Below are 27752 nucleotides of genomic sequence, written 5' to 3'. Positions count from 1 at the left end.
ACTCTATACATAGTATAAACCAAGACAGTGAATCATGCTTGACCTTTACTGTTTCCTTGTAGAAGATTAAAGCACATTGTCGAAGTAATAAACTTGAGTATAATTCCGGGAAAATATTAACTTTTGGCACTTGCATGTCTATTTTAATGCTATTCCCAGCCCGCTGCCAATAAGTCTACAAGAGGTTTGGGTATCCTCAACCAGCGTGTTCCGTTTTGAACCATAAGGAGGGTATTGGCTGAATCTAACACAAAGAATAAGGGAAGTGGGCGTTTGGATCATCCCTAAATGAGGTAATAGGCAGCTAATCTTCGGTTCATCCCGCCCATGGCCCATTTTGGAAAGGAACACGCGCAATAGATCTATCTGTCAGTCTCATTGGATGAGTCCCCTCTCGTTTTCGCCTATCTGTTATGAAAACCCACTCCCGCATCAGAAACAATCCAAAGCCACCATGATGTAGCCCCCAGTAGAATCTATGACCACGCCATATTTTATCCAAGTAATTTTGAGTCCCCAAATATGCACAACCAACATCAGCTTCAAAAGTAAGCCTTCCAATTAAGAACGTGATGACGATATTCTTATATTCCAGTGGCCTGAATCCGTTATCCAAGCGTAATCTCCTCACATATTCGTCCTTTTTTAATACAACTTGCTCCGTTCGTGACAGTTCCGATACACCTGCTCTGGAGTGAAGAAAAGCGCTTCGCAGGAGATAAGAGCTTCTTGGAACGGCCGGGCTCGCCTTAGCCATGGTGCGCTTCATATCCACTCTGGTTCTTGGAATCTAGCCTGCATTCGAAACTGATTGTGGTTGACAGAGTCCACAACTTGCACTCCCATCACCTTTAAGACTCGCTACCAGAGAAAACGAGTATTCTGGTGGACATAGGGGATACCGGAATGAGCGTTCATCCCTGTTATTGCGACGATTGTTAAGACGCTCTCGAGATAGATGAAGTCCATCTTGTCAATAATCTGGATATTGTCAAACCCAACATCTCAAAGAATGCAAAAGCTGTCCACCAAGATGTAATCAATTCCTAAGTTTTTACAAACAACTATAGAGTTACTTATAATGAGGGGCAATTTATTTTGGAGACATCCGACTTGGAGAAAAGCCGGTAAGATATCGGTGGTTAGGTGTAAAAATGGCCTTGTACCCCAAACATGGCCTAAAGTCGCAAATGGCGGTCTGACTTGTCTAGAAAACTCTTTGACGCAAATATTTTTCAAAGATTCACACCCATGCCTTGGTCCTGTCAAAAGTGATGATGAGAGGCCGTAGACGGCCAAGTGTTGGCTCTAGACTAGTTATCGCTCTCCTTTGCGTGATCTTTCCAGAAACCATCGTGTGGGCTGATATCATCCGGTTTACACTCACGGCAGAATCCAGGGGAAGTATACGTTACGGTGTAGTCACCATCCTCACGATCTTAATGGTGATGGGGACCTGCCCTCCCGCGTTAAAGCGCCGAAGTGTGATCTCAATTCGTTGTTGACCACAAATGGCATAAATTCTGAGAAGAGTTCTGTAGGAGACACTCTCAAAGCCGGATGACCAACTGCGAGTCTCTCTCCAGTTGTAAATAGACATGCTTACTTTGACAACCATTATCTCGTCCTTGGTGGGTCGGACCGGGTCGTCATTATTGTACAACTCATACTTTTCTATCCAAGTGTAGACATGTCGCAGCCGATATTCAATCGTATCAGCGGCATCAGCGCTGAATTTGCATTCCCCTGCTAGCAAGCTCAAGTCTTGTAGAGGAATATCCCTATCAAGGATTGGGTATTTGAAGAATTCATGATTTTTTTATGCAAAACAACAAACATTTCCAGGAGATATGCGCTGTTATATGGGATATATTTTTAAGGTTCTAAGGCGCTGGAATTCTCGCTTATGCTGTCCGTGCAGTACTTAGGCAGTTAGTTAATAAAGTTGAGGTATAAGGCATATACAAGCAGGAGTTGCAAAGAAAATACGCCAAAAGTGTTACAACCTGGTCCCTTGGAACAATTGAATCCTTTATAAGCAGCTGGTTCCGTTACAGTAACTGCTACAATCGGGATTATTGGCCTAATATTTTACCCTGTTTGGCTTAACGATATAACGGATTGTTACACTTCTATACGCTACGGCAGTGACTTGCCGTTAGCTTACTAGGTATCTTTTGCTATATTTAATAATTTTGCCATGCCCCCTTGTAGATTCTAATTTCTGCAACGTACTAGACTATCTGCCAAGCCCAGCTGAGGTCAAAGTAGCGCGGCGCCTCATTCAATAGTCAGGGGTTTAGCGGATTTATGGATTTATTCAGCTGGAGGTCCATGAAAATCAGTAGGTTCCACTTTTCTGGCCTAAACGATTCAGACCATAAGATTTCAGTATTGTAAGGGTTGCGAGATGGTTATATAGCTGGGATTTATTTTACAGTCAACAACACGCGACTTCCTTAATTATGTAGCATGATATAAATTGCATCGTGGATCTAATTGGCTTTTTATTCGCTGAGTGTACTGCCATTTCCTTTCTAAAGGATTCGGAGGTTGTCAATCTGACTCCACATAAAAATCAATAAAAACGGGAGTCTAGAACCTATTTATGGTGGAGTATCTGAAGCTCGAACGTTATTTGCCACTGCAGCGAACCCTGGTGAAATTCATTCCCTCTGCTTTTCAAGCGGGCTTAGCTTGCTCTCTTCCCGCAGCTGAGCGGGTCTAGACTTGCCATAAACGCCAGATATAGTGTCAACATTGGAGTTGATATATATATGACTTCTCTCCTGCGCTTCTGTCTTTGCTCCCTCGTTTCTCATCAACACGCCCTTCTTTTTTGGTTTTGTATGGGATTTTTCTTACCCGCTACACTCGTTTGAAATTCTACTTATCGAAAGCAACCATGGCTGCCCACGCTCTTGCCTGCACGGCCAACGCGTGCCTGCAACAGGTCGCCGGCATTGTTGACAACAACCCGCTAGCTCAGTTTTCAGCCTGCGTGTCAATGTTTGGATCGCCAGTGGTGACAACTATGTAAGTCCTGTTGGGGTTGGCATGCCTATCTTCAGAAGCAGGAAGTTGTGGTTCAGGGAGATGCCTAGTTACTAACATATATTTCCCATCCAAGAACACCAACCGGTGACGTCGTCTTTACCACCGATACTGCTTCAGTCTCATATACTGATATCATCGTCTCGCCCACCACCGACGTGTCCACCGTTTTGCAGACCGTGACGGTGCCATCGCAGGCGTCTCAGACGCAGACGGAGACCGTCTACTCCCCTACCGTCGTGGAGACTACGACGACAACCGTAGTGACTGACGGTCCCTCTACAACCTCGCCTATGAGGCGAAGAAACGAAAAAGGGCGCGGCTGCCGGCCCAGGCAGTCCAGCACATCACCCCTCTCCTCGACGTCGACATCATCCCTCTCCTCATCTTCTACATCATCCCTCTCCTCGTCGACTTCAGCCCTGTTCCCGATTGCCTCCAACTGTCCCAGCCGCGAGGACTACTCTTCGGCCTGCGCCTGCATCACGGCTGTGGCCACTACGCAATCCATCACGCTCCCCGCCGCAACCTCGACTTCGACTGTGGATATGACAGTGAGCGTTGCTGTCTCATTGACATCCCTGTCCAGCACCACGTCGGTGCTGACAAGCACGGTATATGTGACCACCCCTACGACGGTCACGAAGACAGTCACGACGCCCACTACAACAACTAGCACTGCTACTGCCACCGTTACCCTCGTCCCTGGCGGCCCGTGCGTGGCCAATCCCGTCTGCGGCCCGGCCGGCTTCAACATTGACTACTATGAGAACGTGGCCGGCGAGTTCGCTTACATCTGGGGTACCGGCATTCTCCCTCCTTCCTACTATATCACCGAGGGTCTTAAGCCCCTGGATTCCTCCCTCACCAATTTGACCTTCTACCCGGAAAACGATCGCCCAAGCGTCTTCCCTGTGATCTACCCCTACGCTGATCCTACCCAGGCATACTACGTCGGGTGGACCCGCAGCACTAACGGCGGCGTGACGGTGGACGCCAATAACTTTACTCTGGTTTACGAGGGTCTCTTCCGCGCGCCCGAGACCGGTTCCTACACTTTCTGCACGTCAGCCGACGACGAAAGCGATTTGTTCTTCGGCCACGGCAATGCCCTCAACTGCCTGGATGGCACGGCTCCGGCCAGCGCAACACCGTTCCTCACGACCAAAGACCAGCCCAACTTAGGCCAGTTTATTTGCCAGGATGTCGCTCTGACGGAGGGCCTGTACTATCCGGTCCGCAACGTCGTAGGGAATGGAATGGGGCCGTCAGCTTTCGGATTTACTGTTGAGTTCCCATCGAATTCAAGCAACACGGACGATTTCACGGGTTATGCATATCCGCTTAACTGCGGATCTTTTGCGTAATCGACCAGGCAAGAGGTTGTATTTAGTCAAGGTGTTATGGGCTTGGTTAAGGTCGAGCTTGTTAATATTAATAGCAAAGGGGGAGTCGATATAATACTTGATCGAGTTATCGGGCCTAGATACTATTAATAGAGCAATGATTTATAAATTTATTATTAAGCTTGATATATATAAAATCCAATATTCTATATTAAATTTATTTACATTATAAAAATATATATATAAATAAATTTATAATATAATAATTTATTTAGAATATAAATATATATTTATATACTAGCTATTCCCGCGTGTTACTTAATAACCTGCAAAACCCACTATATATGCTTTATTAATCTGTTAAAGGTTTAATGCTAATAACCTTCTTTAAGTCTCTGGAACTGAATCCTACAGAAATAACAAACTCGCCCTCGGGAATCAACCACTTCTGGGATACCACACTCCAATAACTGAGGTCTCTCCGCATCAGCTCAAAGTTCACATTGGTCGATTTTCCGGGAGCTAGAAAAACCTTGTCAAAGCCTCGAAGCTGCTTGGGTGGGGTCCCGAGGACACTGTCTGGGAATGTCACATAAAGCTGTGGGACTGTCGCACCTTCCATATTACCTGTATTGGTCACCAATACAGACACATTGTAGATGCTTTCCCAAAGAGCAGGATTCCCCCCTGGCTGAATTGGTAGATCTTCAGGTGCCGATGAAACAGACTTGACCAGAGCTTCGACTTTGATGTCGGAGAGACTGAAGGTTGAGTAAGAGAGGCCGTAACCAAACTCATAAAGGACTGATATATTTTGAGCATCGAAGTAGCGGTAGTCGATTTCAAGTTTCTCATTGAACCATGACTGCCAGTCGTACGAACCTGCGGTGGTTACTTTAGTTGTTGGTAAGGCATTATAATCGCGGCCACTTTTGGCAATCGTGTATGGTAGCTTCCCCGATGGATTAACATTACCGTAAAGAATATCAACAATTGAGTTGCCAGATTCTTCCCCAGGGTAATGTGCCGCAAGGATGGCAGTGACATTGGGGTGGTTAGCGAAGGGCAATTCGTTAATGCCAGAAGAATGAGTGATAACAACAGTATTATTGCAGGCTTTAGCGACCGAATTTACAACATCCTCTCCATTATAGTCCACCGAAAGATGTTCACGGTCTGAACCCTCCGTTGCCCATGATTTGAGGAAGACCAGACAAACTTCAGGAGGGGTGGGGATCCAAAGATCGGTGACATTTGAATCGACGATAAGTGTGTTGTTCAGCCAAAACTGGACCAGGGCATTATCCTGTCTAGCACGAGAACTGAGGGCTGCCAGAGGTGATATCAAGTACGTGAAGCGTCCAGTTCCTGAGCCACCACCTGCAGCAAGTGTTCCAAACTCGAAATTGTCTCCGTTGTAGGCACCCATAGTGTCTTCTCCAGCATCGTTACCAAACACGGCGATTGACTTCGGCGCCTTCAAAGGCAGCGCATTGCCTTTGTTTTTGAGTAGAACAGTAGCCTCTGCAGCCTGTTTGCGGATTAGCTCGCCATGATTGCCACGAACATCACGACTAGCCTCTCCGGTAATGTTAAACTCGCGAAGCCATGTAGACCTTGGCGAAAAGGTATTCAGCTGGACGGTTGAAGGGTCGACCGATGGATAAACTTTGTCTTGGTGGAGCCAGTAATAAGGAGTCATGATTCGCACTATCATATCATCCACGCGAGTTTCATCAACAGTTTTATTGTTAACAGCAGAAGTGAGGTTTCCTCCGAAAAAGGACCCTTCCTGGCGGTAAAGGCCATATGGGCCAATCCCCCCCGGCATATCCATATCAAGACCACTCTCGATAGACGCGACGCCGGAATGAGTGCCGCCCCAGTCTGACATAACATATCCCTGGAAACCAAGCTCATCTTTGAGGAGACCATTGAGAGACTTAGAGTTCTGACAGGCGTAGGAGCCGTTAAGGCGCTGGTAGGAGCACATGACGGAAGCAACCCTGGCGCGAACAGCGTTAGCAAATGGCCAATGATAAAGCTCATGCATAGTTCGGTCATCAATATTAGAGGAAATAGCTTCTTGGTCTATTTCGAGGACCGGACCACTATAGTTATAGCTTGGGTTACGCTGGGTCTCTTGCTCATTGCCAATGTAATGCTTCGCAGTAGCCTGAACGCCTGCATCTTGCAGACCTTGGATCGTTCGCTCCATCGCGACGCCAGTTAGATACGGGTCTGCTGCGAAGCCCTCCCAGTTTCTACCCCCGTAGGCTGAACGCCCAAGGGGACCAGCAACAGGCGCGAGAGCGACATGGGCCCCTTTAGCTTTGAACTCTTGTCCCATTGCGAAACCGCGCTCATACAAAATGTTTCTGTCCCAGGTTGACGCAGCTGTCACGCCAGCGGAGAAAACGCTTGCATAGTCGGCAACACGGATGGCCAAAGGGCCGTCTTGTAAACAGAGACCTTTGAAGCCGAGTCGTGGGATGGCCACAATATTCCCAACACAAGGGCCGGGCTGCCCAGTGACCATATCAGCCTTTTCTTCAAGAGTCAACTGAGCGACAAAGCGTCGAGCTTCGGCGAAAGCTTCATCCCAGCCACCAAGTCCAGTAGCATTGGCTATTATATGATTAGAAAGTTGTGCGTAGTTCAGACACTGGTCAGACACTTACGTGATGGAAGAACAGGAGGGGAGTGTCCGTAAGGCCCAAGAATAGTCGTGTTACGTGGCTGGACGTAAGTGAAAGCATCCGAGGTTCGAGGAGGCGGGTCATATTGCTGGCAATTGACCACAGCAGCAGTCAACAGACTTGACACAAGTAGATCAAAAGTGCTGGGCATTGTTTGTTATTGAGCTGTCCGCGAAGTTTAGAGCTGCTCTGAAAAGCTAGTCTCATGTCGATGCCAGATGCCCCTACTTATAATCCATCGTTAAGTCATGAGATAGTTTGAGAATTTCTCATCGATAATGTTGACCGGGAGGCAAGTGCTGCCCCAAGCCCCGTTAACCCAATCTATATCTTAGCAACCCAGGAGACTTTCCTCTTTCACAGTAACAGACGCGGGGCCCCGCACCCCAGTGTTTAGACCCGCAGTAAATCATGCATTAGAACTCGGGAAAACTCCGAGAGGCATCTACTGTCCAGTTGCCTGAGTAGTGAGTAACGACAGTGTGAACTTATCGAGAACCTCGGCGTAAGTGGAGGTGAGTACACACAAATAATCTTCTCATTTCCACCCCCGAAACCCACTCTGCCTTTTGACACTCTTGGTTGGCGAGGTGCTCCATCACGTTACTGGAACTCCCAAGATACCAAAGAAAACTAGTTTCTGCTGTGGAGTCGAGAAAATGGCAAAGAATAGTAGTTTTAGGAATTGTAAAGATCCAGTCGGCCCGTTATAGCCAATCAGCCCGCGGAACTCCACTATTGACTCGGTGCGTCGTGCGATTGACATTGACCCTGCCTACAACAGAGCGAGCATTTCGGATAAACACTTAACACAATAAGAGGTAGACTGTGGCTATACTAATTATTAAATAATCAGCTAGAATTCAACTCCTAGAAGAGTAAATACAGATTGAGTAATATCTTCCTCAACATTTTGCTTCTTTATCTAGACAGGTTGACGTAAAGAAGTGCTGTTCAGATCTTAATCAATCCCCACGTATTGCCAGTTTTCCCAGCTCAGGATACCGAGAAACTGTACCAGACCCACTCCATATACCGGTATAACCTTTCCAGCTAGGAATCATGGCAATTTTGCGTCTTGCTGGTGTTACCTCAGTTCTAATTTGAACAACATAAAGGATATGGCTAGGAATTGTAATGTAGACCTAGGCGAGAAATTGTAAGGAGTAGGGTTTGGATATTGGTATAAACGGGATTACTGTATAACTAGATAGACATGAAAGTGTGACATTATTTAGAGCGGTAAGATTATAGTGAAATTCAGTGAGTGTATATGTTTTCTTAATCTCTTCTCTAATCCATTTTGTATGCATCTTCGGTAACCGCCACCCCTATCACTGTCTTCACATCCATCAACCCAAATCGCTGTAGAGCATACCCTCAGTAAGAATAGGGTATATCATAGTTTATCGACTGTTATTTATATTGGTGGAAACATAAAATCTCAGCTACACAAATTCGTATTGTGGCATGTGGCTATCTGAGCGAAGGGTAGCCAAAGGCTTCCTAATCTCTCATGAAGAAATTATATGGCAGATAGAGCTTGCGCTTGGGGCTCTTTACTACAAGTATCGGTCACTCCAGGTACATGTTCTAGATGTTCAAGTTCTCTCATTCCATTCTTCCAAGCTCCCCTCTGCAAATCTGAGTAGGTGTGTCTCTGGAAGCAGAAGTCCTTGGTTCAAGTAGCTACCAGACGCATCAGCTATTATGCGAGCCTGTTATTCGCTGTTCTTGATCTTTGAAGTCACCTCATCGGGTCCTTTGGCTAAACTCCTTCGTCCCAGACGCGAAAATATCCAATTCAACTCGCGAGTAGGCCGGGACCTTTCCAATCTACTGATGATTGGAGCGGCTGGTTTGGATTTAATGCCGAAAAATAGCCGTTTACCCAGCTATGTGGGATATTGGGGTTCATTTGAAGCCAATTAGAACTAGCACATGCTTCAACACAAACTTACCCTTGTAATTTTAGCGCTGAAATTTATCGGAAATACCTTCCTATCTTGAAAATTGTCGAAATGGGTAATAGTAGACGCTTTTTGCAGCTGACCGCTGGTCTTCGCCATGCCTTGGGTTACGCCGCTAGGCTGAGGACTATGTTTGATCAGTAGGATTATTAATTGATGATGTAAGTATTCCAAGCTTTTCACTTGCCACACAGCTGTGGTACCGTTCTCTATTCTGCTATCCCTTTGAAGCAGCTAAGGCACATTGCATGTATCTGCCCCACATTGGCTCTTGGTGCGCGACCGCGACTTACTTGCCCTATAAACTACCCTATAAACTAAAAAAAGGATTTATAGTAGTAATACCACAAAAAGCAATAAAGCATATAAGAAAAAATTTATATACTATAATGTCTATAGCTATATATATGTAAAAAAACATTCTATATAAATAAAGTATATTTCCCTTTATATTATAGCTTAAGGTTGCTGTTTTTTCTTTGCTTGAATGATATATGCATGTACTATGTAAGTTAAGCGGTACTTGTGTTTTATGCAAATTAAAGCGTAAGTAAAAGTACCGCCAATTTCGTGTCGTCTAATTGGCTAGAATCGCAAATGGATACCTGCGATATGCCTTAGCTGCTTCAAAGGGATACTCCCTCATCGCTACTGACGAGTGTGGACTTCAAATAGCTAGAAAGTAATCGGAGGCGAATTTTGAAGCGATTATTGAAGCGTACCAATCCTAGGCCATTGCCACACCGATGGTTAGCTTAGAATGACTGGAGAGAAGACAAGCTCGAAGAATGATCCAAGATGCTTCAATGGCCAGGAGTGGTTTCTTTTTTATTCAATGGAGACGAATGCAAATGCAACATAGACCGAGTGTTTACATAACTGACACTAACTGAAGCAGATAGTGGCATGCGTGATTTTCTTGCCTGCAATGTAATAATGTAAAAAAGAAGTTAAATAGGCGGGGTTGGTTAATCACTAGGATTCAATCGGACTCAGTGCCAAAAGCGCTCAGCTATGATCGTCTTGGAAAAATAGAAGCTTAGAAGGCTTTGCTTATATTGAGGTATATGCTTCGACAATTTGATATTGGTGGGTTGAATCCTGTTTTCAAACCTGGTACAGAGGGTTAGAGCATACGCTAGCATCTGGTTACTCGGGTTGAATATCATTGCAGGTTTGATCCTTCTTTTAGAATAATGCCAACGGACAAGTGTTTAGAGCGCAGAAAATATTTAGCAAATTATCCATGCATAGAAAATGATTAATAATGTCTCGGGCGATTGGCTATTATTAAAGCATTGCCCCACTAGCAAATCCAGGGCTATTGTTATAAAGCTCTTCAACAATAAGGCCGAGGTTGAAGTTCTTTTCAGACATGCGTTGAAAGTTTAATAAGCTTATCTTAGTTACGTGGCTTATAACTATAATATGAGAAACGAATTGTATTGTTTGTTATATAATGTTTAACTAACTAAGCTATCTACGACGAAAACAATAAACGATTGTATATAGTAAGCCATTCCAAGTAGCCCACAATCTCAGTTGTGTCCTCTGGAAGTGGACTATATATACAATGGTAACCCTGTTATTATTAGCCTTTCAATCTATAGTATTTAGGTATATGCAAATATTAGAGTTGTTGGGCTGTTATACCTTGCATAGCGGCGACTCTAAGAGTTGGGTTGTAATGATTTAATGACACTTTGGCTTCTGTTGCAATAGGTTAAATAAATTTCTAGTTGAATCATCGCTAACAATACCGGTGCCGAGTGGTACAAGTCGCTAATAAGATGGAATTACTTACACAGTGTTCAAGGCATTTCTTTTGTGCAAGTGCAAGAACCGTAGAATTACACAAAACTTCACAAGCGGCAATACAGGCGTCGGTGCCGATGCTATCCTGAGCAGTCATGACCTCCGGAGAGATAACATTCGCCACTTTCACCAGGTCGCCAGGCGTTGCAGTATCAATGTCCTCGACTGTCAAACGACCGGTAGTAGCCGTGTCGATGCTACGGACCTTTAGCGGTCCGACATCACAAGCTTTCTTGCAAAGTGATTTTGCAAGTGCGCCGGTAACAGCATCCTATGGTTTTGTAAGCCACGTAAAAGCCAAGCATATTATTTAATGGCGGCACATGAGCAGTTTTATATTACTTACGCAAGCTAACTCACACGCCTCTTGGCATATTTTGAGTTTCTCGCCCTTAAGTTCCCAACAGGTACGCTTAGAAAGCTGGCTGCCAGTTGCGTCAAGTGATGGCAGGCCAACAACGCCAGTGGCAAAGATAATAGCAATGAGATTTGAGAACTGCATTTTGGCTGTCTTTGATGAATTAGAACATAGCTTGCACTGATTATATTTAATACAATAGACACTTACGAAACGAATTGAATAACGGTTTGCAAGTTTTCTGTCCTTGATAGAAGGTAGTTAAATATATTGGAGAGGATTGTTGTTGCTTGTTAAGTAGAGAAATAACATGATAGGGAAATAGTAAATTATTTATAGTTGGAAGAATCATTATAAATTCAGGAACTGCGATTTGCAAAATGTTGATAATAGTACAAAAGTTCCAAGGACAACACAGGAAATGCCCAAGCTTTTGCAGTATCTAATGCCAGACTAACTAAGAACAGTCTACTGCTTACATTCTACTATCCATTGTAAGAATACAACACAACATACTTCATGTATTCTCTATTGCATTCAGCCCCATAATGCTCTATTTCAGTGAAGAGACATTTATGCTATTGGGGGTTAATAAGGACAACATTAGGCATAGTATAAAGCCCGTTGGCACTTAACTATCCCGTGTGTTACTGTAAATAATCTACTGCTTATATTTTACGTATTCAATATCTACCTGCAACTTAGAAGACTTCATCCATCTCCATAATTCTCTGTTTCAGTTTCAGACATATTTGCCGGTATTCTATCTAGTGCTTACATATTACCTGGATAACAAGCTTGAGCTATAGCTACTCTTAAATATATTCCACTTAAACGGAAGAACCGTTGCGTAAAGTATAACTCCTAGGAAGAAAAACTATGGTATTATACCTCTATCCAGGGGAGAAATGCACTTTATAATTTGAAGTTATCTAGTTGTTCACAGTTAGATTTCTGTATTGGCGTAAGCCTTTGCCGCGAGCGGTGCCAATTTTCCGGTAACACCGGGCTGTGTTACTTAGTGTAACAGGAAAAGGTCTTGGATTTCGGGTTTTGACTATGAGACTAGGTTCTTTGTTACCATACAGGGTAACATACCAGGTTCGTGTCAGCCTCGGGCAGCAGCCGAGGACCCGTCCTAGATCCTACGGTTCCCCAGCCGGATTTCAACTAATTGTCTCGCAATAGTACCCACCCAACCCCGGAAGGCATGCGAGGACAGCCAACCGCTAAGCCACTATTCTATGGGGCCAAAAATACTATTAGGAATATGCCAGAAATTTTTGATACTTAATCAGCCCCTGAAAGTGTTTTGCAAGTTTTGTATACCTTTATTGCACAAGGTAGTGAGTTTAAATCTAGCCAGGGTATATTCTATAGCTCATGCCACCTACTAGAACCAGTTGTTAGTATGCAACTCTATCCTAGCTGTCTGATAGGTATAACCACGAGCGTGAATGGGAAGTGAACGGGTATGGTGGCAAATCTATAATTATAAATCCCCCTGCGTCAAACGCTTGTCTAAATTACGATTCATGCAACCACCCTGGCAGCCTCGTATTTTTATTCTCTTATAATTTGTACTTTCTATTATCGTGTGGGACTTGCTAGTCTTCGCCGACTTTTCATCGTTCTCGCATCTTCTGTATACATATTGCTAATTGTATCTATGGGTAGCGAGAATATTCTGGTGGGGCATCTTTCTTTGGAAGAATTCACAGGTATGTAAATATGATAGTCATTTTAATCCCGGTACTTAGGATTGTAGACAATTAGTTTAAATATAGTATGTATTTGTCGTCTCAGTATCAATTCGATAAATTATTATACACGTGCAGGTTAATACCGTCTCATAGCACCCAATATGTGTGGTTTAATCCTAGTGTTTATCAGCTACCTGGAGGTGTTACTGTCCCTAATTTCAGTGGGAGCCCTCTCGCTACAAGCATAATTAAGATTTCAATGCTGGACGACTCATGAATACCGCTCTGTTGTACGGCTGTGTTAGGCCATAAGTTCCTGATCGGTGATCTGCACAAATCCCAAGCATAGACTAGCGGCGTCGGAGATGTCCGCCAAGCCAAGTTTCTCCGAAGCGATGCGCTGGTGACCTTGGAGCTGCTTTCTAACACCACAAAAAAGGCGATGAGGCGCTGGAACGCAGACTTCTCCGTCTCTTCGCCAAAAATGGCATATGCTGTACCCCCGGAGAATTAACGTCGTCAAGGGCTCAAAAAGTCTGTGGTCAGGGAAACCAATCCACTGTCAAATAATAGCGCGCTTCTCCTCCACGGCATACTGGGCGATAGCATCCGATTTTAGAAGATATAGGCTTTCCACAGACTTAAAAATTGAAACCCATCCTATAGGGATATATCTGACAAATTTAGACGGCTTTTTCGTCTTACTCATGACAAAATTGGAAGCATAGTCCACCGTGCGTCAGTTTACTGCCGCTACGTCCCTGACCTGGCCTGGAAGTAAGCAGGAAGAAAGAATAGGAGAAGAGCATAAATTCTCATATAAATAAGAAAACCATGTCTCCATATCTCGCGAGTTGGATGGGTATGTCTAGCTAGTTCTGATAGACCTCATGCTGGGCGGCGAAATTCGTCTACACATCAGTTTACGGATTCCAAGATACGTACGAGCTGGAGGATATCAGGGTTGGGTTAATTCTATAGCTTGCGTAGTAGTAGCTAGGCCTAGGTTGTGCAGCTTGCATTCGCATTCAGTAGCCGCCAGCACTGGAGAACCTGTGGCTTGCATCTAGAGTGTGCCAGTAGCTCTCGTTAGCGTCGAACTCGGGGGCTGGGGCACCATACTACAGTTCGGAATTTACCGCAATTTAGTTATTATTTTTATTACGTGTCGTCATACAACATAAAATATATTGTTCCTTAATAAGCGCGTCCTAGTTGCGTTATGCTATACGAAGATAACTACTTAGGCCATATCTACTCTATATTAGTATCCGAGAACACTAGATCACACTACATTATATTAATTGTTGTGTCGTAGATTATAGGATGTCTAGATAAGTGCATTGGAGAGTTGTGTACGTAGATTTGAACGAGATCGAGCAAGCTTTAGGCCTAGCAAATTTTAGACAAGTATTTCGGAGAGTGACAACAATCCTCCACGCTAAAACACACCCTTGCGTTGCACTTCTAAAGTACTCCAAATATCTTTCAGACCGTAGCCAGTTGCGGAAGGATCGGGTTAACCGTTGAACGAACAATTAGCCAGAGACTCCAGAATGAACTTCTTCCAGGTCCACTCGATGATATGCTGATTGGGGCGCTTGAATAATGTCGAAGGGTACGACTCAACAGCGGGAATAGTAGCTAATAACATATATCATAATCAGCCTTAGTATCCCAAAGGTTAATCATAACGAGAGGCAAACTCAGATCGGACACGGCTCGACGTACAGCGAGCGACCTTCTCAGCAGTCGGAGTGTCTGGTTCCGGTAGGTCTGCGGCCTTTCCTTCGTCGCCGCTGCTGGCATTGTCGTAAACAGGGGGAAACTCTATCAGGAGCACTTTCGGTCGTTGGCGAACCCATAGCCCCTTGTACCAATGCCATCCGTTTCCTGCTCTAGCTGCCCTTCTCTTATCATACTACGGTTGCTCATGTTTTGTTTGTTTGTTTGTTTGTTTTATTATTAACGTCCACTATATAGCTACTTACATAAATGGCCTCATCTAGGCAAAAAGGATGGTAGGAGCCGCATGTTCAGAGCCTGCGTTCGCTACACTTCAATTAGACAAAGGGAAAATAGGGAGGTTCTCAATTTAGGTTTGGGGGGATGTGCCGTATGGGCTGTTGTCCTCCACTAGTTTCTAAAAGCCTTTGTATCCCCTAGGTCCTAGTAGGTAGGTTAGTGGGGTGTAGCCCTCCCGGAGGTCCTTTTCAGGGACGTTTGGGAGTAATGGCTTGACCATTCAGCATTCTACGAAGTGTCCTTGGGACGGTTGCTCATGTGATTATGTATTCTAAATTACCGGCTAGCTTGGGGCCCTTCCTCCAAGTGTTCAGCATCCTATCTACGGCAGCTGAAGCGGCGCCAGCTCAAAAGACATGAGGTGGATTTTGGTGTCGAGTGAATGAGAAGGTGGGGGGGTTAGTTGTCGAGACGACCACCGGTGGCCATCACAAAGCGCACAGTAGCATGTACCGCAGCCATGTTTGGCTTCCATTTCGCTGACTTACCTCCCAAGTATAATGACAAATTTCCTCTTCTTGTGTCCATGCATCGAAGCATATTTTGCCGGTAACTTGTCCATTTGCCGCATCTAAAGAGAAAGTGTGCGACTGTCTCTTGTTCCTTGCCACACGCACACATGTCTAAGTTCAATTCTTTGATCTGATGGAGGTAAGAGTATTATAACTTCTAATACTTATAACTCTTATTACTTACTAACATTGAAAGTTATATATAGGCACGGTAGAGTAGCTTTTTTAAAGCATAGGATTATCTTGATCATACCCGTTTTGTATGATAAAGATAGTTTACCTATGGAGACCAGATTCTGGAGACCAGATTCTATAAAGTAGAGCTTTGAGGGTAGCTAGTCTTGATTTAACTTATGGCGAAGTGGGGCATCTCGTACCAGACGTGTCGGCTTCTAGCCACACCCCGCTGCTCACCAGGCATGGCTGTGGTTAAATAGCGGCTACAACCCAGTAGGAATACAGTTTCAGCTCTGTGCAGAAGTCGATTTCGAATGATCCACGCACAACTTCACACCATATGTCCATATCCACCAAGCCTCGAATCGCACTTCATCTTCACAAAACTTACGACGACCTGATTATTACCAATGGTATCTGGTAGCGCACGGACACAGGCATGCCAAGGATGTCGGGAGCAAAAAGTTCAGAGAGACTCACCGAGCAGGAAACCACCTGCCATCAATTGACGTTGGTTGTTCATGCATGACTAACGCCGTGGTAGATTCGATGCGTACTCACGCAGTTCGGACAGAATAGCAAATGTTTACGATGTCAGAGAATGAGCCTTCAATGTGTTAAACTGCCACCAACCAAGCGGAACCGAAAGACGTAAGTCATGCAATAGATACCCGTATGGTTGAGAATTTCGACTGAAGCTTCCTTAGGAAGGCGTCGTTACAGCGTGAGCTGGACATCTTGAAAGAGCATCTTATGCAGCGCGAGGTGCTTAATTTGTCACCGAATCAGTCATCCGCATCAATGTACAACGTACTACAGCCCCAGGAGGTTGATCTAAGCGTGAAACAACGACAGTCCTCCCTGACACCTACTGATGGCCAAGAGTTCACGAACGACTTGCTGGCAATGCCCAACACCCTTGGTTCCCAAACAATCCCATCAATGCAGACATCTACACTGCCACGCAGTGTAGACGGTCGCGAGTATGACGCAACGTGCATAGATGAGTGTTTCAAGCTGTGAGGCGAATTAAAATTGCATGGTTTCTAATTACAACGAATACTGACATTCTCGTGTCTTAGATATTTCTCCCATTATCATCCCAACATACCGATTATAGACCCCCAGACGGCTCCGAATCAATGCTACGACCAATCTTCATTTCTATTTTGGGTCATTGTCACCACGGGAGCCCGCCTCTATTCACAAGATCCAGTCATGATCGAGGTTCTAGGGCCTGTTGTTAAGAAAATGGGGTTCGAGTTCCTGGCTTCATCGTTAGCGCCTATCCACACACTGCAAGGCATCCTTATCCTCTGTTCTTGGGCTCCGCCGCTTAAACTTATGAGAGAAAACATTGCATACGTTGCTTCCGGTGCCGCTCTCCATCTAGCTGTGAAGCTTGGCTTGCATTGCCCAGATGCGGGTCAAGAGTCCGCATTAGGTGGAACAGTTTTGAATCCAAAGCAATTATCCTTGCGCGCCCGTTTATGGTCATTTACCTGTATTATATGTCAAGCGTAAGCCACTCATTCATTTACGCCTGCATTAAGACATTGAGTGTCAGAAGCTGTCAAAATACTCACTGGTATGCGGAAACTAGGACCAGTGAATCTCTTGGCTTGCCGCCCTCTGTAGGAACAGATTTTGCCAAAGCTGGCAGAAAGGGAAGCTGTCGACTGTCAGTAGAGCTCCAATTCTATCACGACTTGGCAGATCTTCAAGGTCGGGCTATGACAGCCCTAGTGCGGCAGGCTTCCTTAGGATCTGATCCATTTTACCTCTCAAGGCCGCCAGAAACTGACCCTCTACGCGACTTGATCAAAACATACGACTTGGAGCTGGAGAACTTTGGCATTGGACGCAGCTTTCGCGAACGTAGTAGGTGTAACTAGTGACCTCCTGCTAACTTTATTTGACAACATGGATGACCCCAGGAATCCCCACGCTATTAGCTAACGTATCTCAGGGTTGCTTCATTTACAATATTGTCGGTTGCATGTCAATGCCTTTCTATTTCTCACTATACTCGGCAATCAAGCTATCGATCATCCTAGCTTCGTTAACCTTTATAACTTAGCCGCGCTAGTTATCAATAGCACCACGTCGATTTACAAGTGCAGCGCGTCCCGCACAGACTACGCTTCTATGACGATGATCCTCGCCGCATGCATCATTCTCAAGATCTCACGAAGCCACTTGGCTGACCATGTTGACGTTGATCGAGGCCGAAAGGCGTACTTTACAGCTATTGCGGCCTTTCGCGACCCAACCCTACGACATATTGGCATTAGTTCTCGCGCTGCTATGGTACTCATGCAGCTGTGGGGTTGTCAACGATTGATTTCGCGTATAGAAGGCGACGTTGATGGACTGAAGTTGGGCGTTCAATCGCGTTCGTCAATGAGCATAGTATTTGATTGCTTCTTGTGGTGGAAAGAGCAATTACAAGGGGAAAATGATTCTTGTGCTCATTCTGCCAAAGAGTTACAGGAAGTCTCTTCAACAGAAGGTACGTTCAATGTTTTAATTTCGTCAAGCTCTGCTAAGTTTGGGACGAGATTTGTTTGCATGCGAAGACCTTTCCTTTTTCAGCTTCCCTATGAATATCGGTCAAGATTTCGGGGGCTCGATCGAGTTCAATCAAGAAAATGCAGTCCTGGAATGCCCAAATATGGTACCCTCAATTTACGAAGCTAGCCGATTCAATGTTCCCCTGAATTATCATTGACAATCTTACGGCTCCATTTGCAAATACCTAGACTCAATCATCGCTTTGGAAGGGGAGGTAGGGGAATCAGGCGGCTAACCTTGGGAATTCGGCATCACAATCTATTAAACGCATGTCAATGAGCTATCAGTCTTATGTTCTATGCGACTGAGCTCTTGTAGCATCCCGATACCGATGTCGCGTGTGGGATGTGGCATATGCCTTGAGGGACTTGAAGGGCTAGAGGAACAAAAGTCCTAAACGGGTCTGAGCTGAAAGTAGTCTGTGGAACTTACCTAGGCTCTCGAACAACCTCGGGTTTTTGATATTCACATTCCATGAGTGTCATAGAATCCACGACACTAAGGGTGCGACTGGGCATCGCTTGGTGCTGGTTCAAGCATGATCCACGGTGAGGATATTCACTACAAAGGGACATTCTCTTAGTCGAATCAACCCATGATAGGATGATGACATGATTGCTTTGAAGTTCAATACAAACATGTATCCCAGTTCTCTCCCATTGAGCGGCTGGAAAACATCTAATCATCATCCGCTTTGCCGACTCGGCACCGCTGATTACGGGCTTGTCATGCTTAAAATTGGAATTTAGCTACCGATTACACTTTGTCTGAGCTCGTCTCGCTGGTACCGAAATCGGAAATTGTTAAAGCCGTGATTCCTCGGAATTTGGATTCTGGGGAACCTGTGTTCCCCCGCATTGCAGTGGATATTGACTGATCAAAATGGTGTGGAGATATGCATGTTGGCCGAGTGGCGCCGAGCTTAGTGTATAGTACGATTGGTTGGACTTGGACCACCATATCCTGGTCAACAGGCAAGGGGGAACAGAAAAGAGGGTTAAGGTCATCAGATTACTTAAAAAAATACCAATTCCATCCTCTTTGTTCAATCGTGTTCAATATCTGAGAGTTGAAATCGTTACCCGACTCTGCTTCTACTCATATATTACAATTTGTCCTTGTGTACAGTCGCTATCTTCACATTGGTAGTCATGGCCGACCACAACAGTCCAGAAAAGCAAGGAGAGCAGGCAACGATAGTGATTGATGGAACATGTGGACATGGTCCCGAGGAACCGGTCAAATTTACTGGATCTCGGGACATAGCTCTCCAGTTGGTAAACACCAAGTTGGTTACAGAGTTTACGCTTCGGGAGGAACGCAAGACACTGCGCCTTATCGACTTCTTTCTCATTCCACTCATGTTTGTCACATTTGCTTTACAATACATGGACAAGTCATGTTTGACCGGTGCTGCCATTTTTGGTATTATTGAAGATCTGGATCTATTTCAAATGTTATAACATCCCCATTCTTCACAACTTCCACATATAACAATTTCACTAACTCAGCGTAACGTATAACAGTGAAACTCTCCACGGCGAATCTGCAATTGATCTCAAGCGCTACTCATATGCTTCTCTCATTTTCTTCTGGGGTTTTTTGGCCGGGTGTAAGTTTCCCACAATCAAAACCGTACGAAACTTATTAAACACAAATAACCAACTTGCGTAACTATAGTATTTCCTGGTGTATATCTATGCCAGAGGTTCCCCATTGGGAAATATGTCTCCGTCACTGTATGTTACTATATAAATACAAAATCGGACGAAGATGCTGACATCCTTGGCCTTTAGATGTTCTTGTGGGGCGGAGTCACAATCTGCACCGCAGCCGTTCGGTCTTACCAGGGACTCTACGTCCAGCGATTTTTCCTTGGCTTCACCGAAGCTAGTATCTCCCCAGCTTTCTCTCTTATTACAGTTATGTGGTATAAGCGAAGTGAAGTGCCACTAAGGTATGCTGTCTGGTACTCTGCCTCTGGTATAGCCGTGCTTGTCGGAAACTTGCTCCTTTACGCTATCGGCCATATCTCCGGGAGTTTACGTCCTTGGAAATATCAATTTATTATTATCGGTTCTATAACCTCTCTTTGGGCTATCGCTCTTTGGTTTCTCTTACCCGATAGCCCCGTAAACGCCATCTTCTTGTCGGAAAGGCAGAAGATTGTCGCGGTAGAGAGACTACGGGCTGACCAGATCGGCATCGAAAATAAGACAGTAAAGCCCGAGCAGGTTCGAGAGGTCTTTACAGACCCTAAAACATACTTCTATATCACTATTGTCTTTACTGCTAGTCTTACCAATGGTGCCGCCACCGGTTTCGGCTCCATTATTGTTCAATCGTTTGGTGTAAGTAGCTTGTTTATGTGAAACTAGAATGTAAAGTCGCTAAATTCTTTCCAGTACACTTCGTTCAGGTCAACCCTTCTCCTTGGCGCTGCCGGCGTGACGCTCTTCATTTGGGTACTAGGAAGCGGCTTGATAGCAACGTTTATTAAGAACACTCGCACTTTGCTTGGCATGCTGACTTGTCTCCCTGTTATTGCTGGCTGTATTATGATATGGAAGTCTAATTGGGAGAATCGTGCCGTACCCCTCTGGGGATTCTTTATTCTTACAGTTTTCGCAAACGCACTAGTAATGGTGCTAACTCTTATGGCTGCTAATACGGCTGGCTATACCAAGAAGGCTGTTACAGCCGGACTCGTCTGGGCGACCTACTGTGTTTCGAACGGCGTGGCTCCGCTTCTGGTATTTGGACCAGAAAAGAAGATCCATTATCCTACAACATTTAAGATTGTTATATCTATGATGTCTCTTGTCTTTCTCTTGTTCGGTGCCTTTCGATGGTACCTCTTGAGACTCAACAGAAAGAGAGACGCCATTCGCCATGTTGTAGAGACCGAAGCTGCTCAAACAGGATTTATGGATCTCACAGACAGAGAGAATATGAATTTCCGATACGAAGCCTAATTCAGAGACTTTTAGGCTTAGTTAAGGGAAAGGTCATATATATATCCGAATTCTCGAGAATTATTAGGGTCCTAGAGGAAGGAATCAGAGGAGTGTATTAAAGCCTATAGCAAAGAGTAAATGCCGGGGAAAAGTAGCAGTAGAAGAATATTAATAAGGCTGATAGGCAGTAAATATTAATATTAAGGCGCTAAGTTGTTATTGTGTATTCACCAGGTAGCTTTATACCTTGTTGCGGGGCAAGAGCTACTATAACAGTACAATTTTATAAGTCTATTACAGATAGGTTAGAGCAAGGCAGTTATCTCGTTAAAATACAATTGCATCAGATCTCTATATTGTCTCGCTATTATATCATGAGGTCGTGATGCTGTGAGGGTATTAACTCATGAGCCCGCAGGCCCATGAAATTATAACGTTCGAGATAGTTCTTGCGTTTTTCGTCTACAGGCAATATACTATTTGTATTAAGCTAATAGTTAAATTACAAGATAGAATCAGGTTCCGGGTAGATGGTAAGGCCGCGAAAGTGTGCCTGACCTTAGTTATCACTGACGCATGCTTATAGCTACGCGAGAACCTCTAGATCTCTATTCCATAAACAAATCACCATCCACCATTTCAATGGCTCGAAGGCGCTCCAAGTCAAGCTTGATATCCGTCAGCGGATGGGCAGGCGTGGTAGCTGTTGCTACAGTTTTATATGTCCTCAAGAGAAGATTTTCTTATGAGCCGCAATCTGAAAGGCTAAAAACAGGAGCGACCGGCTTGGGGCGTTCGAGCGCTGTTATGCTGACTGCACTTGATAAAAGAAAAAAGAGAAAGTTAAGGAGGGTGATAATACAAATAAAAGACAGGTGAAAAGATTAGAACGAGGCAAGTGCTTCGTGCTCAATAGCGGAGGCAAATGCGCTTAAAGAACGTGCTTGCCTCCGCTATCTTGATGAACAGGTCGAAGTCTCTGCCTATTGCTCGGTGAATTATCGCAGTCGGTGAGGGTGCCAGCCTTATCCGATGCCGTGATAGTACGTTCCGACAGTAGAAGAGGTGATGTGGCTCTTTTCGTCGGCCGCACGAGCAGATCAATCGCGCGTTATCGTGGTTGAAGCGCCCGTGATAATCGGCAAAGCCTCTATGGTAAGTTCTCGCCGCGAGCAGGTGGTGAAGCTTTGGCCGAGGGAGCAAGAGCTCTTTTGGGCAGCTGGTAAAACAGTCAAGGTTAAGTGCCTTGTAGTAGTCGGGCGCAGCGTTTTCCCACCAGGACTTGAATGCGTCCCTTGGAACCGTTTCGTAGTCCGGCGTAGGTGAGCTAGCGTTGGAAGGGCATCATCGGGTTCGGGAAGGGAGCATGGAGCATCCCTCTTCGGCTAGGGCGTCTGCCTCCTCCTTGCCTGGTATATTCGTGTGGCCGGGGACCTAGCGGATCTCTATCGCTCCGCGCGTTTCGGTAAGAGCTTGGAGTTCGAGGAAGACATCCTGCGAGGAGTCTGAATGTGTGCCTTGGAGGCAACCTGCAGCAGCTAGGTTGTCTAGGTAGACTACGATAGGGCCTCTGGAGGGACTAAGAGTGTCTAGAGCAGCCTTTAAGCCCCCGAGGGCGCCATTTGCTTCGGCATCAATACTCTTTGATTTATCCAAGAAACACTTAGTGATGCAGTATGGAAGCCATGGTCGCCAAGGGTTATCAGCCTAGAGGATATTATACTTAATGCACTATGTCACGGCTATACGACATTACGCAACATTGGCCTGCTAGAAATAAATCTTTAGATACGTCATGTATCGCTGTTTCCTAAAGAAATCAATTACACGCATATGTCCCCGTTCCACACACAACATTATTCTGTTCTGGCGAGCTATACTGACTCGGCGCTATCCTTGAGAACTTTTGCAGTTTCCCTCTTGACTTGGGTGTCAAATCTCTGCAAGTCCTCTAAACCAAAGGTCTTAAAAAACTCCTTAGGTGACGACTTCCCATCATCATAAAACTCACAGTCCCCATTCTCCTTGAATGCCATCAGAGCCTGCTTTACCGCCCGCATTGTTGGCGCCAGACACATGCCCGCGTATACGATGATACTAAGCCCCATTTGCTTGGCTTCGCTAACGCTAATGCGCGCCGCCTGCGAACCTTGAACCATACCATACATAACTGGAACACCCATCGGATTGAAAATTTCGCATAGCTTTCTTGCTTCATCCTTAGACTTGATTGCTTCCATGAAAGCTACATCAGCACCAGCTGCCACTGCTGCTTTCAACCTGGTGAGGGCATCATCGAAGCCAGTCACAGCCAGGGCATCCGTCCTAGCGATGACGACGATATCGGATCCCAGCTGCTCACGGGTCTTCACAGCTGCACGAATGCGACTGATATATTCATCCAATGCAACGACTTCCTTTCCCTCAAGATGGCCGCATTTCTTATTCACCACCTGATCTTCAAGGTGGAAAGCAGCAACGCCCGCCCGAATATATTCTTTGACAGTGCGCGACACATTTAGCGTTCCTCCATAGCCGGTATCTGCGTCAACAATCACTGGCACATCGGGGTTTAGATTGCACATCAGGGCAGCCGTTTGGGCCATTTCAGTCATTGTCGTAAGACCGAGGTCTGCCATGCCGGTGCGACTGGCAGATATACCTGCACCAGTGAGGTAGAGCACAGGAAACTCGCAAGACAATGCGATTCGGGTGCTGAGGCCGTCGTATACTCCAGGGCATGCGAGTGGGACCTTGGACTCATCGGCAAGCATCTTTCTCAACTTCGTGGATGTTCGGAGTGGCGCTTCACAGGCCGCAAGGGCGATATGTTTGTTGAATTCCATGCTAAGCTGAATGATTTCAATGTACGAATGGGTGGCTGGACTATTGAAGGTGCTCAAACCTTAGCCAGGACAAATGGGTATATATGCATATATATGTATAACCCTTCAGTTACATTACGTTAAGAAGTATCTCGCTCTGCTACCCAGTCGATTGATTTCAATCGGTACCGACTCGGCAAATTTCCTTTAGGAATATCACGAGTTGTCGATATTGTTAACGACCTAAAAGTCGGCGAACTCGGCCAAGATGTTCATTAGTGGTATTAGCTCTGAAGCTTCAGCTTTCATCGGAATGGTCGGCGCCGGTTCGGCAACAAGAGCTAATTCGCGAAGTACCTAACGCCTTGTGTAGATATGATAAATATTCGTTGCATAGTACAAATGAGTATGCCAAACCATGTGCAAATCGTAACCATATCATTTTCTTCTTAGCAGAAAGTCACTACGTCAATAAGATGGCTACGGAGTCACCAGCAATGAAGGTAGTGACGGTCAATGGCAGGACCGACACTCAATTATGGACGAAAGCAGCACATCTGGTAACGGAAAAAAGAAACCTCATTATAGAAATACGGGAGCCAGTAGGTGAAACGGGAACACGAAACCTCATCCAATTTCTACGCATTTTGGGGAATGCGCTGGATGATGTGAACGAGCCGCGTCTGGCAACTGCGCTTGCCGAAGCTGCTCGGCAGGCAACCATCTCCCCCGAATTCGGTGGATATGGACTGGCAGACGAGTACAGCTTGCAACTGCCTGAGTTGGAAGAGAAACAAGTTATTTTTCTCCTCTCGGCCTACATCGAGGCGATGAAATGCGCCGAACGAGCTCAGGATGCACCAATGCCACTATCATATCGCCCCTCTGGTCGGAGGGGAATGACAGTAACTGAAAAAATATTAGCGATGCACGATGTTAGTCGCAAAGGATGGGTGCAACCAGGTGATGTGATGCAAGTCGATATTGACTGGGTGTTGGCGAGCGAACTGTCTTGGATGGTTAGTTTTGTATATCGCTCCCCACAATTGAAACTGACGACATTTAGGGCATGGCGCGGCAATATGATGCTGTAGGCCGGCCAGGTATCTTCCGCAGCGACCGTTTCTGGCTTGCAGGTGACCATCGGGTTGAGCCAGAGCTATATGATCATACTGCCGTTCGGGCGTTGATGAAAAACAGCGAGCGGGCGCGGGATGAATTCAAGATGGAGAACTTTCAAGGATTCAATGTATGCCTCCTCAGATGCGTTATCACACTATGTTCTTAAGTCTGACTAATTGATCAATAGTATACAATAATGCACACAGAGTTTTTCCGATCGAGAGTGATGCCAGGTATGCTCTGTATTGGTGCCGATAGTCATACTTGTTCTGCAGGCGCTGCATCTGCTCTCGCGATTGGCATGGGCGGCGCAGATGTGTGCATTCCACTTATCACTGGACAGACGTGGCTCACAGTCCCTGAGACTGTCCAGATCAAGATAGTTGGTAAGCCTCCGCAATGCATCGGGGGTAAAGACACGATCTTGCATATCTTGGGCAAGTTTAAGCGCAACACTATTGCAGCGAATCGCGTTGTGGAGTTCACAGGTCCTGGTTTGGTACACCTATCATGCGACGCCAGATTCGCGATTGCGAATATGTGCACGGTATAGAAAAACCCTCTATCTTGTCGCACGGTGGAAAGAGTGCGCTGATCATGACATAGGAGTTCGGCGCAGTAAGCGGTCTTTTTGAACCGGATCAGCAAACTTTGGACTTTATAAGCCGGCGACCGACGAGGAAATATCGCGAAGGCGCAGTGTTTTTCAAAGCTGATGAGGATGCCCAGTATGCTGAGACTTTTGAAATCGATCTCAGCGATGTGAAATCATCCGTTGCTCTATATCCCTCACCAGACAATGTTGTTCCAGTTCACGAGACAGTCGGCCTCGAACTCGACGGAACCTTCATTGGAGCCTGCACTACAGCGGAAGAAGATTTGATTATAGGCGCCATGGTGCTACAGGTCGGCCTACGTCGCGGATTAGTTCCCGTACCTAAAGGTAGACGAGTCGTTGTGCCGGGATCGAGGCCAATTAGACACAAACTGGCCGAGCTGGGTTTATTGGATGCCTACAGAGATGCCGGGTTCAAGGTCGGTGTCCCCGGATGTAGTATGTGCGTGGGTCAGGGCATGGACCAGGCGGCTTCAGGAGAAGTATGGCTGTCAAGTCAGAACAGGAACTTCAAAAACCGAATGGGTCCAGGTAATATGCTCTTGGAGTCTCTTGAAGTGGTATTGTGACGAAGATTAATGCCGAGTTAGGATCCATTGCAAATCTGGCGTCAGCGGCTACAGTGGCTGCGTCTTCCTTTTCTATGAAGATAATTGACCCACATAGCTTCCTAGAAGATATCGATATGGAAAAGTTAAGGGGTTATTTAGGTTATATTCCCTTCGAGATTGCCCCTGATGGGCAAACGCAAAGTCAGCTACAGTATTCAGAGCCATATTCTCAAAGCAGCAATAAGGAAGAAACGCAGGTAGTCCAAGAAGCTGTGAGCCTCCCGCATTCTGGACTCCAGAGTGTGAAGACCGAGGCTATCAAAGGTCGTGTGCTGCGTCTGGGAGATTTCGTCGATACCGATGCTGTAAGCCTACGCTCTATCACAGGAACGGAGTAATCGCACTTGCTGACTGAAGTAGATCATTCCTTCCAAATTCCTGGCTACGGGCAAAGATATGAAGCAGCTAGGCACGCACTGCATGGAATTCTTCATGCCAGAGTTCCGCGAGCAAGTTCAATCTGGCCAAAATATCGTGGTTGCTGGAAGAGGTTTTGGCTGCGGCTCCTCAAGAGAGCAGGCGGTCACTGCTCTTCAAGGTACAGGCGTCCAGTGTGTCATTGCGCAATCGTTTGCATTCATTTACGCGCGCAATCAACCGAATCTAGGACTTCCTGGAATCATCATCCAAAACGAAAAGTTCTTCCAACTGGCACAATCCGGTGAAGAGGTTGTAGTGGATATGAATAAGGAAGTTGTATATTGTGGCGGAGAGAGGTTTCCATTCAAGCTAAGTGGCATAGAGAAGAACTTGATCCAAGCAGGTGGCCTAGCGGAGGCGTTTACTAAGTTTGGAAAGCACGTTTACGATGCTCTTTGCAAACCACTAACCGCTCCTACTAACAAAGATCAGATGACTGATATGGAAAGTTTAGAATTTTAGTTGTTTAAATAGTAAAAAGTTATATGACTTACAATAGGTTTATATTATATTAAAACTTACGGAAGTATGTATACTACCGCCTATCTAGTTCCTCTGCTTTTTTCTGCGAAACGAGATTTTTCGTTCTCCTTTTGGCTTACGAGTATAGAGTAATTTAACTCTAGTACAGTTTCATTTATATTTTAGTACATATTTGGTATCTGCCCACTCAGTACTAGACTGGGTAAGCGAGCGATGGTCTTGGTCCGGCGGTTCCTACAGTCCTTATTGCCCAGATGAGGCTTTGTGTATCTAATTTACTTGTTTTTTTTTATCAACGTCCACTAAGTAAGCTAGTTACACATATCCACATCCCACATCTCTCCTACGCCGACACCCTCGTGCAATACATACATTCTACATTCCTCAGGGAAGCCCTAGACCATCAAGAGTCTTTCGGCTCTTCAACCAAACTGACGGCGTTCTCACTGTTGCTTGGCTGTCTTTTATTCTTGCTCTTTGTCTTT

General features: G+C 45.5%; 7 protein-coding genes across 8 annotated transcripts; 4 read left to right on the top strand and 3 right to left on the bottom strand.

Annotated features, from left to right (window-relative positions):
* Positions 1-2833: 2833 nt before the first annotated feature.
* TrAFT101_002328 (uncharacterized protein) lies at positions 2834-4553 on the top strand. Its single transcript, XM_066126570.1, has 2 exons — positions 2834-3036; positions 3131-4553. Exons 1-2 carry the CDS (start codon positions 2906-2908, stop codon positions 4419-4421), a joined length of 1422 nt encoding a protein of 473 aa, XP_065982673.1. The 5' UTR covers positions 2834-2905; the 3' UTR covers positions 4422-4553.
* Positions 4554-4706: 153 nt separating this feature from the next.
* On the bottom strand, positions 4707-7349 carry TrAFT101_002327 (uncharacterized protein). Its single transcript, XM_024901504.2, has 2 exons — positions 7082-7349; positions 4707-7028 (listed from the first exon to the last, which is right to left on the bottom strand). The coding sequence occupies exons 1-2, from the start codon at positions 7248-7250 to the stop codon at positions 4753-4755; spliced, it is 2445 nt and encodes an 814-aa protein (XP_024754819.1). The 5' UTR covers positions 7251-7349; the 3' UTR covers positions 4707-4752.
* A 3154-nt stretch (positions 7350-10503) lies between these two features.
* On the bottom strand, positions 10504-11525 carry TrAFT101_002326 (uncharacterized protein). Its single transcript, XM_024904688.2, has 5 exons — positions 11453-11525; positions 11231-11395; positions 10874-11155; positions 10723-10779; positions 10504-10651 (listed from the first exon to the last, which is right to left on the bottom strand). Exons 2-4 carry the CDS (start codon positions 11384-11386, stop codon positions 10762-10764), a joined length of 456 nt encoding a protein of 151 aa, XP_024754820.1. The 5' UTR covers positions 11387-11395; positions 11453-11525; the 3' UTR covers positions 10504-10651; positions 10723-10761.
* Positions 11526-15969: 4444 nt separating this feature from the next.
* TrAFT101_002325 (uncharacterized protein) lies at positions 15970-19287 on the top strand. 2 transcript variants are annotated; one of them, XM_066126569.1, is made up of 7 exons: positions 15970-16123; positions 16204-16310; positions 16367-16678; positions 16742-17179; positions 17263-17540; positions 17629-18171; positions 18221-19287. In XM_066126569.1, exons 1-7 carry the CDS (start codon positions 16070-16072, stop codon positions 18388-18390), a joined length of 1902 nt encoding a protein of 633 aa, XP_065982672.1. In that variant the 5' UTR covers positions 15970-16069; the 3' UTR covers positions 18391-19287. The 2 variants fall into 2 exon arrangements, with proteins under 2 accessions (XP_065982672.1, XP_024754823.2); XM_024910410.2 differs by having other exon boundaries at positions 15970-16310.
* Positions 19288-19384: 97 nt separating this feature from the next.
* TrAFT101_002324 (uncharacterized protein) lies at positions 19385-21208 on the top strand (the record flags this gene model as incomplete). Its single annotated transcript, XM_024906352.2, has 5 exons — positions 19385-19689; positions 19760-19845; positions 19914-19972; positions 20030-20584; positions 20639-21208. The coding sequence occupies 5 exons, from the start codon at positions 19385-19387 to the stop codon at positions 21206-21208; spliced, it is 1575 nt and encodes a 524-aa protein (XP_024754824.1).
* A 1794-nt stretch (positions 21209-23002) lies between these two features.
* On the bottom strand, positions 23003-23964 carry TrAFT101_002323 (uncharacterized protein; the record flags this gene model as incomplete). Its single annotated transcript, XM_024902896.2, has 1 exon — positions 23003-23964. The coding sequence occupies one exon, from the start codon at positions 23962-23964 to the stop codon at positions 23065-23067; it is 900 nt and encodes a 299-aa protein (XP_024754825.2). The 3' UTR covers positions 23003-23064.
* Positions 23965-24772: 808 nt separating this feature from the next.
* TrAFT101_002322 (uncharacterized protein) lies at positions 24773-27315 on the top strand. The gene is made up of 6 exons (XM_024902185.2): positions 24773-25034; positions 25082-25264; positions 25325-25684; positions 25744-26284; positions 26344-26669; positions 26725-27315. Exons 1-6 carry the CDS (start codon positions 24846-24848, stop codon positions 27244-27246), a joined length of 2121 nt encoding a protein of 706 aa, XP_024754826.2. The 5' UTR covers positions 24773-24845; the 3' UTR covers positions 27247-27315.
* The last annotated feature ends 437 nt before the right edge of the window (positions 27316-27752 follow it).

The sequence above is a fragment of the Trichoderma asperellum genome, chromosome 2, assembly GCF_020647865.1.
Source record: "Trichoderma asperellum chromosome 2, complete sequence".
Taxonomy (NCBI): domain Eukaryota; kingdom Fungi; phylum Ascomycota; class Sordariomycetes; order Hypocreales; family Hypocreaceae; genus Trichoderma; species Trichoderma asperellum.
The sequence above is the reverse complement of the archived record's forward strand: the minus strand, read 5'-3'. Positions and strand labels throughout refer to the sequence as shown.

Coding starts and splice junctions, on each gene's coding strand:
- TrAFT101_002328 (XM_066126570.1), top strand. CDS start 2,906: ATGGCTGCCCACGCTCTTGCCTGCACGGCCAACGCGTGCCTGCAACAG. Junction 3,037..3,130: donor TCGCCAGTGGTGACAACTAT/GTAAGTCCTGTT, acceptor TTCCCATCCAAG/AACACCAACCGGTGACGTCG.
- TrAFT101_002327 (XM_024901504.2), bottom strand. CDS start 7,250: ATGCCCAGCACTTTTGATCTACTTGTGTCAAGTCTGTTGACTGCTGCT. Junction 7,029..7,081: donor CCCTCCTGTTCTTCCATCAC/GTAAGTGTCTGA, acceptor ATCATATAATAG/CCAATGCTACTGGACTTGGT.
- TrAFT101_002326 (XM_024904688.2), bottom strand. CDS start 11,386: ATGCAGTTCTCAAATCTCATTGCTATTATCTTTGCCACTGGCGTTGTT. Junction 11,156..11,230: donor AGGCGTGTGAGTTAGCTTGC/GTAAGTAATATA, acceptor ACAAAACCATAG/GATGCTGTTACCGGCGCACT.
- TrAFT101_002325 (XM_066126569.1), top strand. CDS start 16,070: ATGGTATCTGGTAGCGCACGGACACAGGCATGCCAAGGATGTCGGGAG. Junction 16,124..16,203: donor AAGGATGTCGGGAGCAAAAA/GTTCAGAGAGAC, acceptor ACGCCGTGGTAG/ATTCGATGCGTACTCACGCA. Junction 17,180..17,262: donor ACCTGTATTATATGTCAAGC/GTAAGCCACTCA, acceptor TGCGGAAACTAG/GACCAGTGAATCTCTTGGCT.
- TrAFT101_002322 (XM_024902185.2), top strand. CDS start 24,846: ATGAAATGCGCCGAACGAGCTCAGGATGCACCAATGCCACTATCATAT. Junction 25,685..25,743: donor CGATTGCGAATATGTGCACG/GTATAGAAAAAC, acceptor ATCATGACATAG/GAGTTCGGCGCAGTAAGCGG. Junction 26,285..26,343: donor CAAAAACCGAATGGGTCCAG/GTAATATGCTCT, acceptor ATGCCGAGTTAG/GATCCATTGCAAATCTGGCG.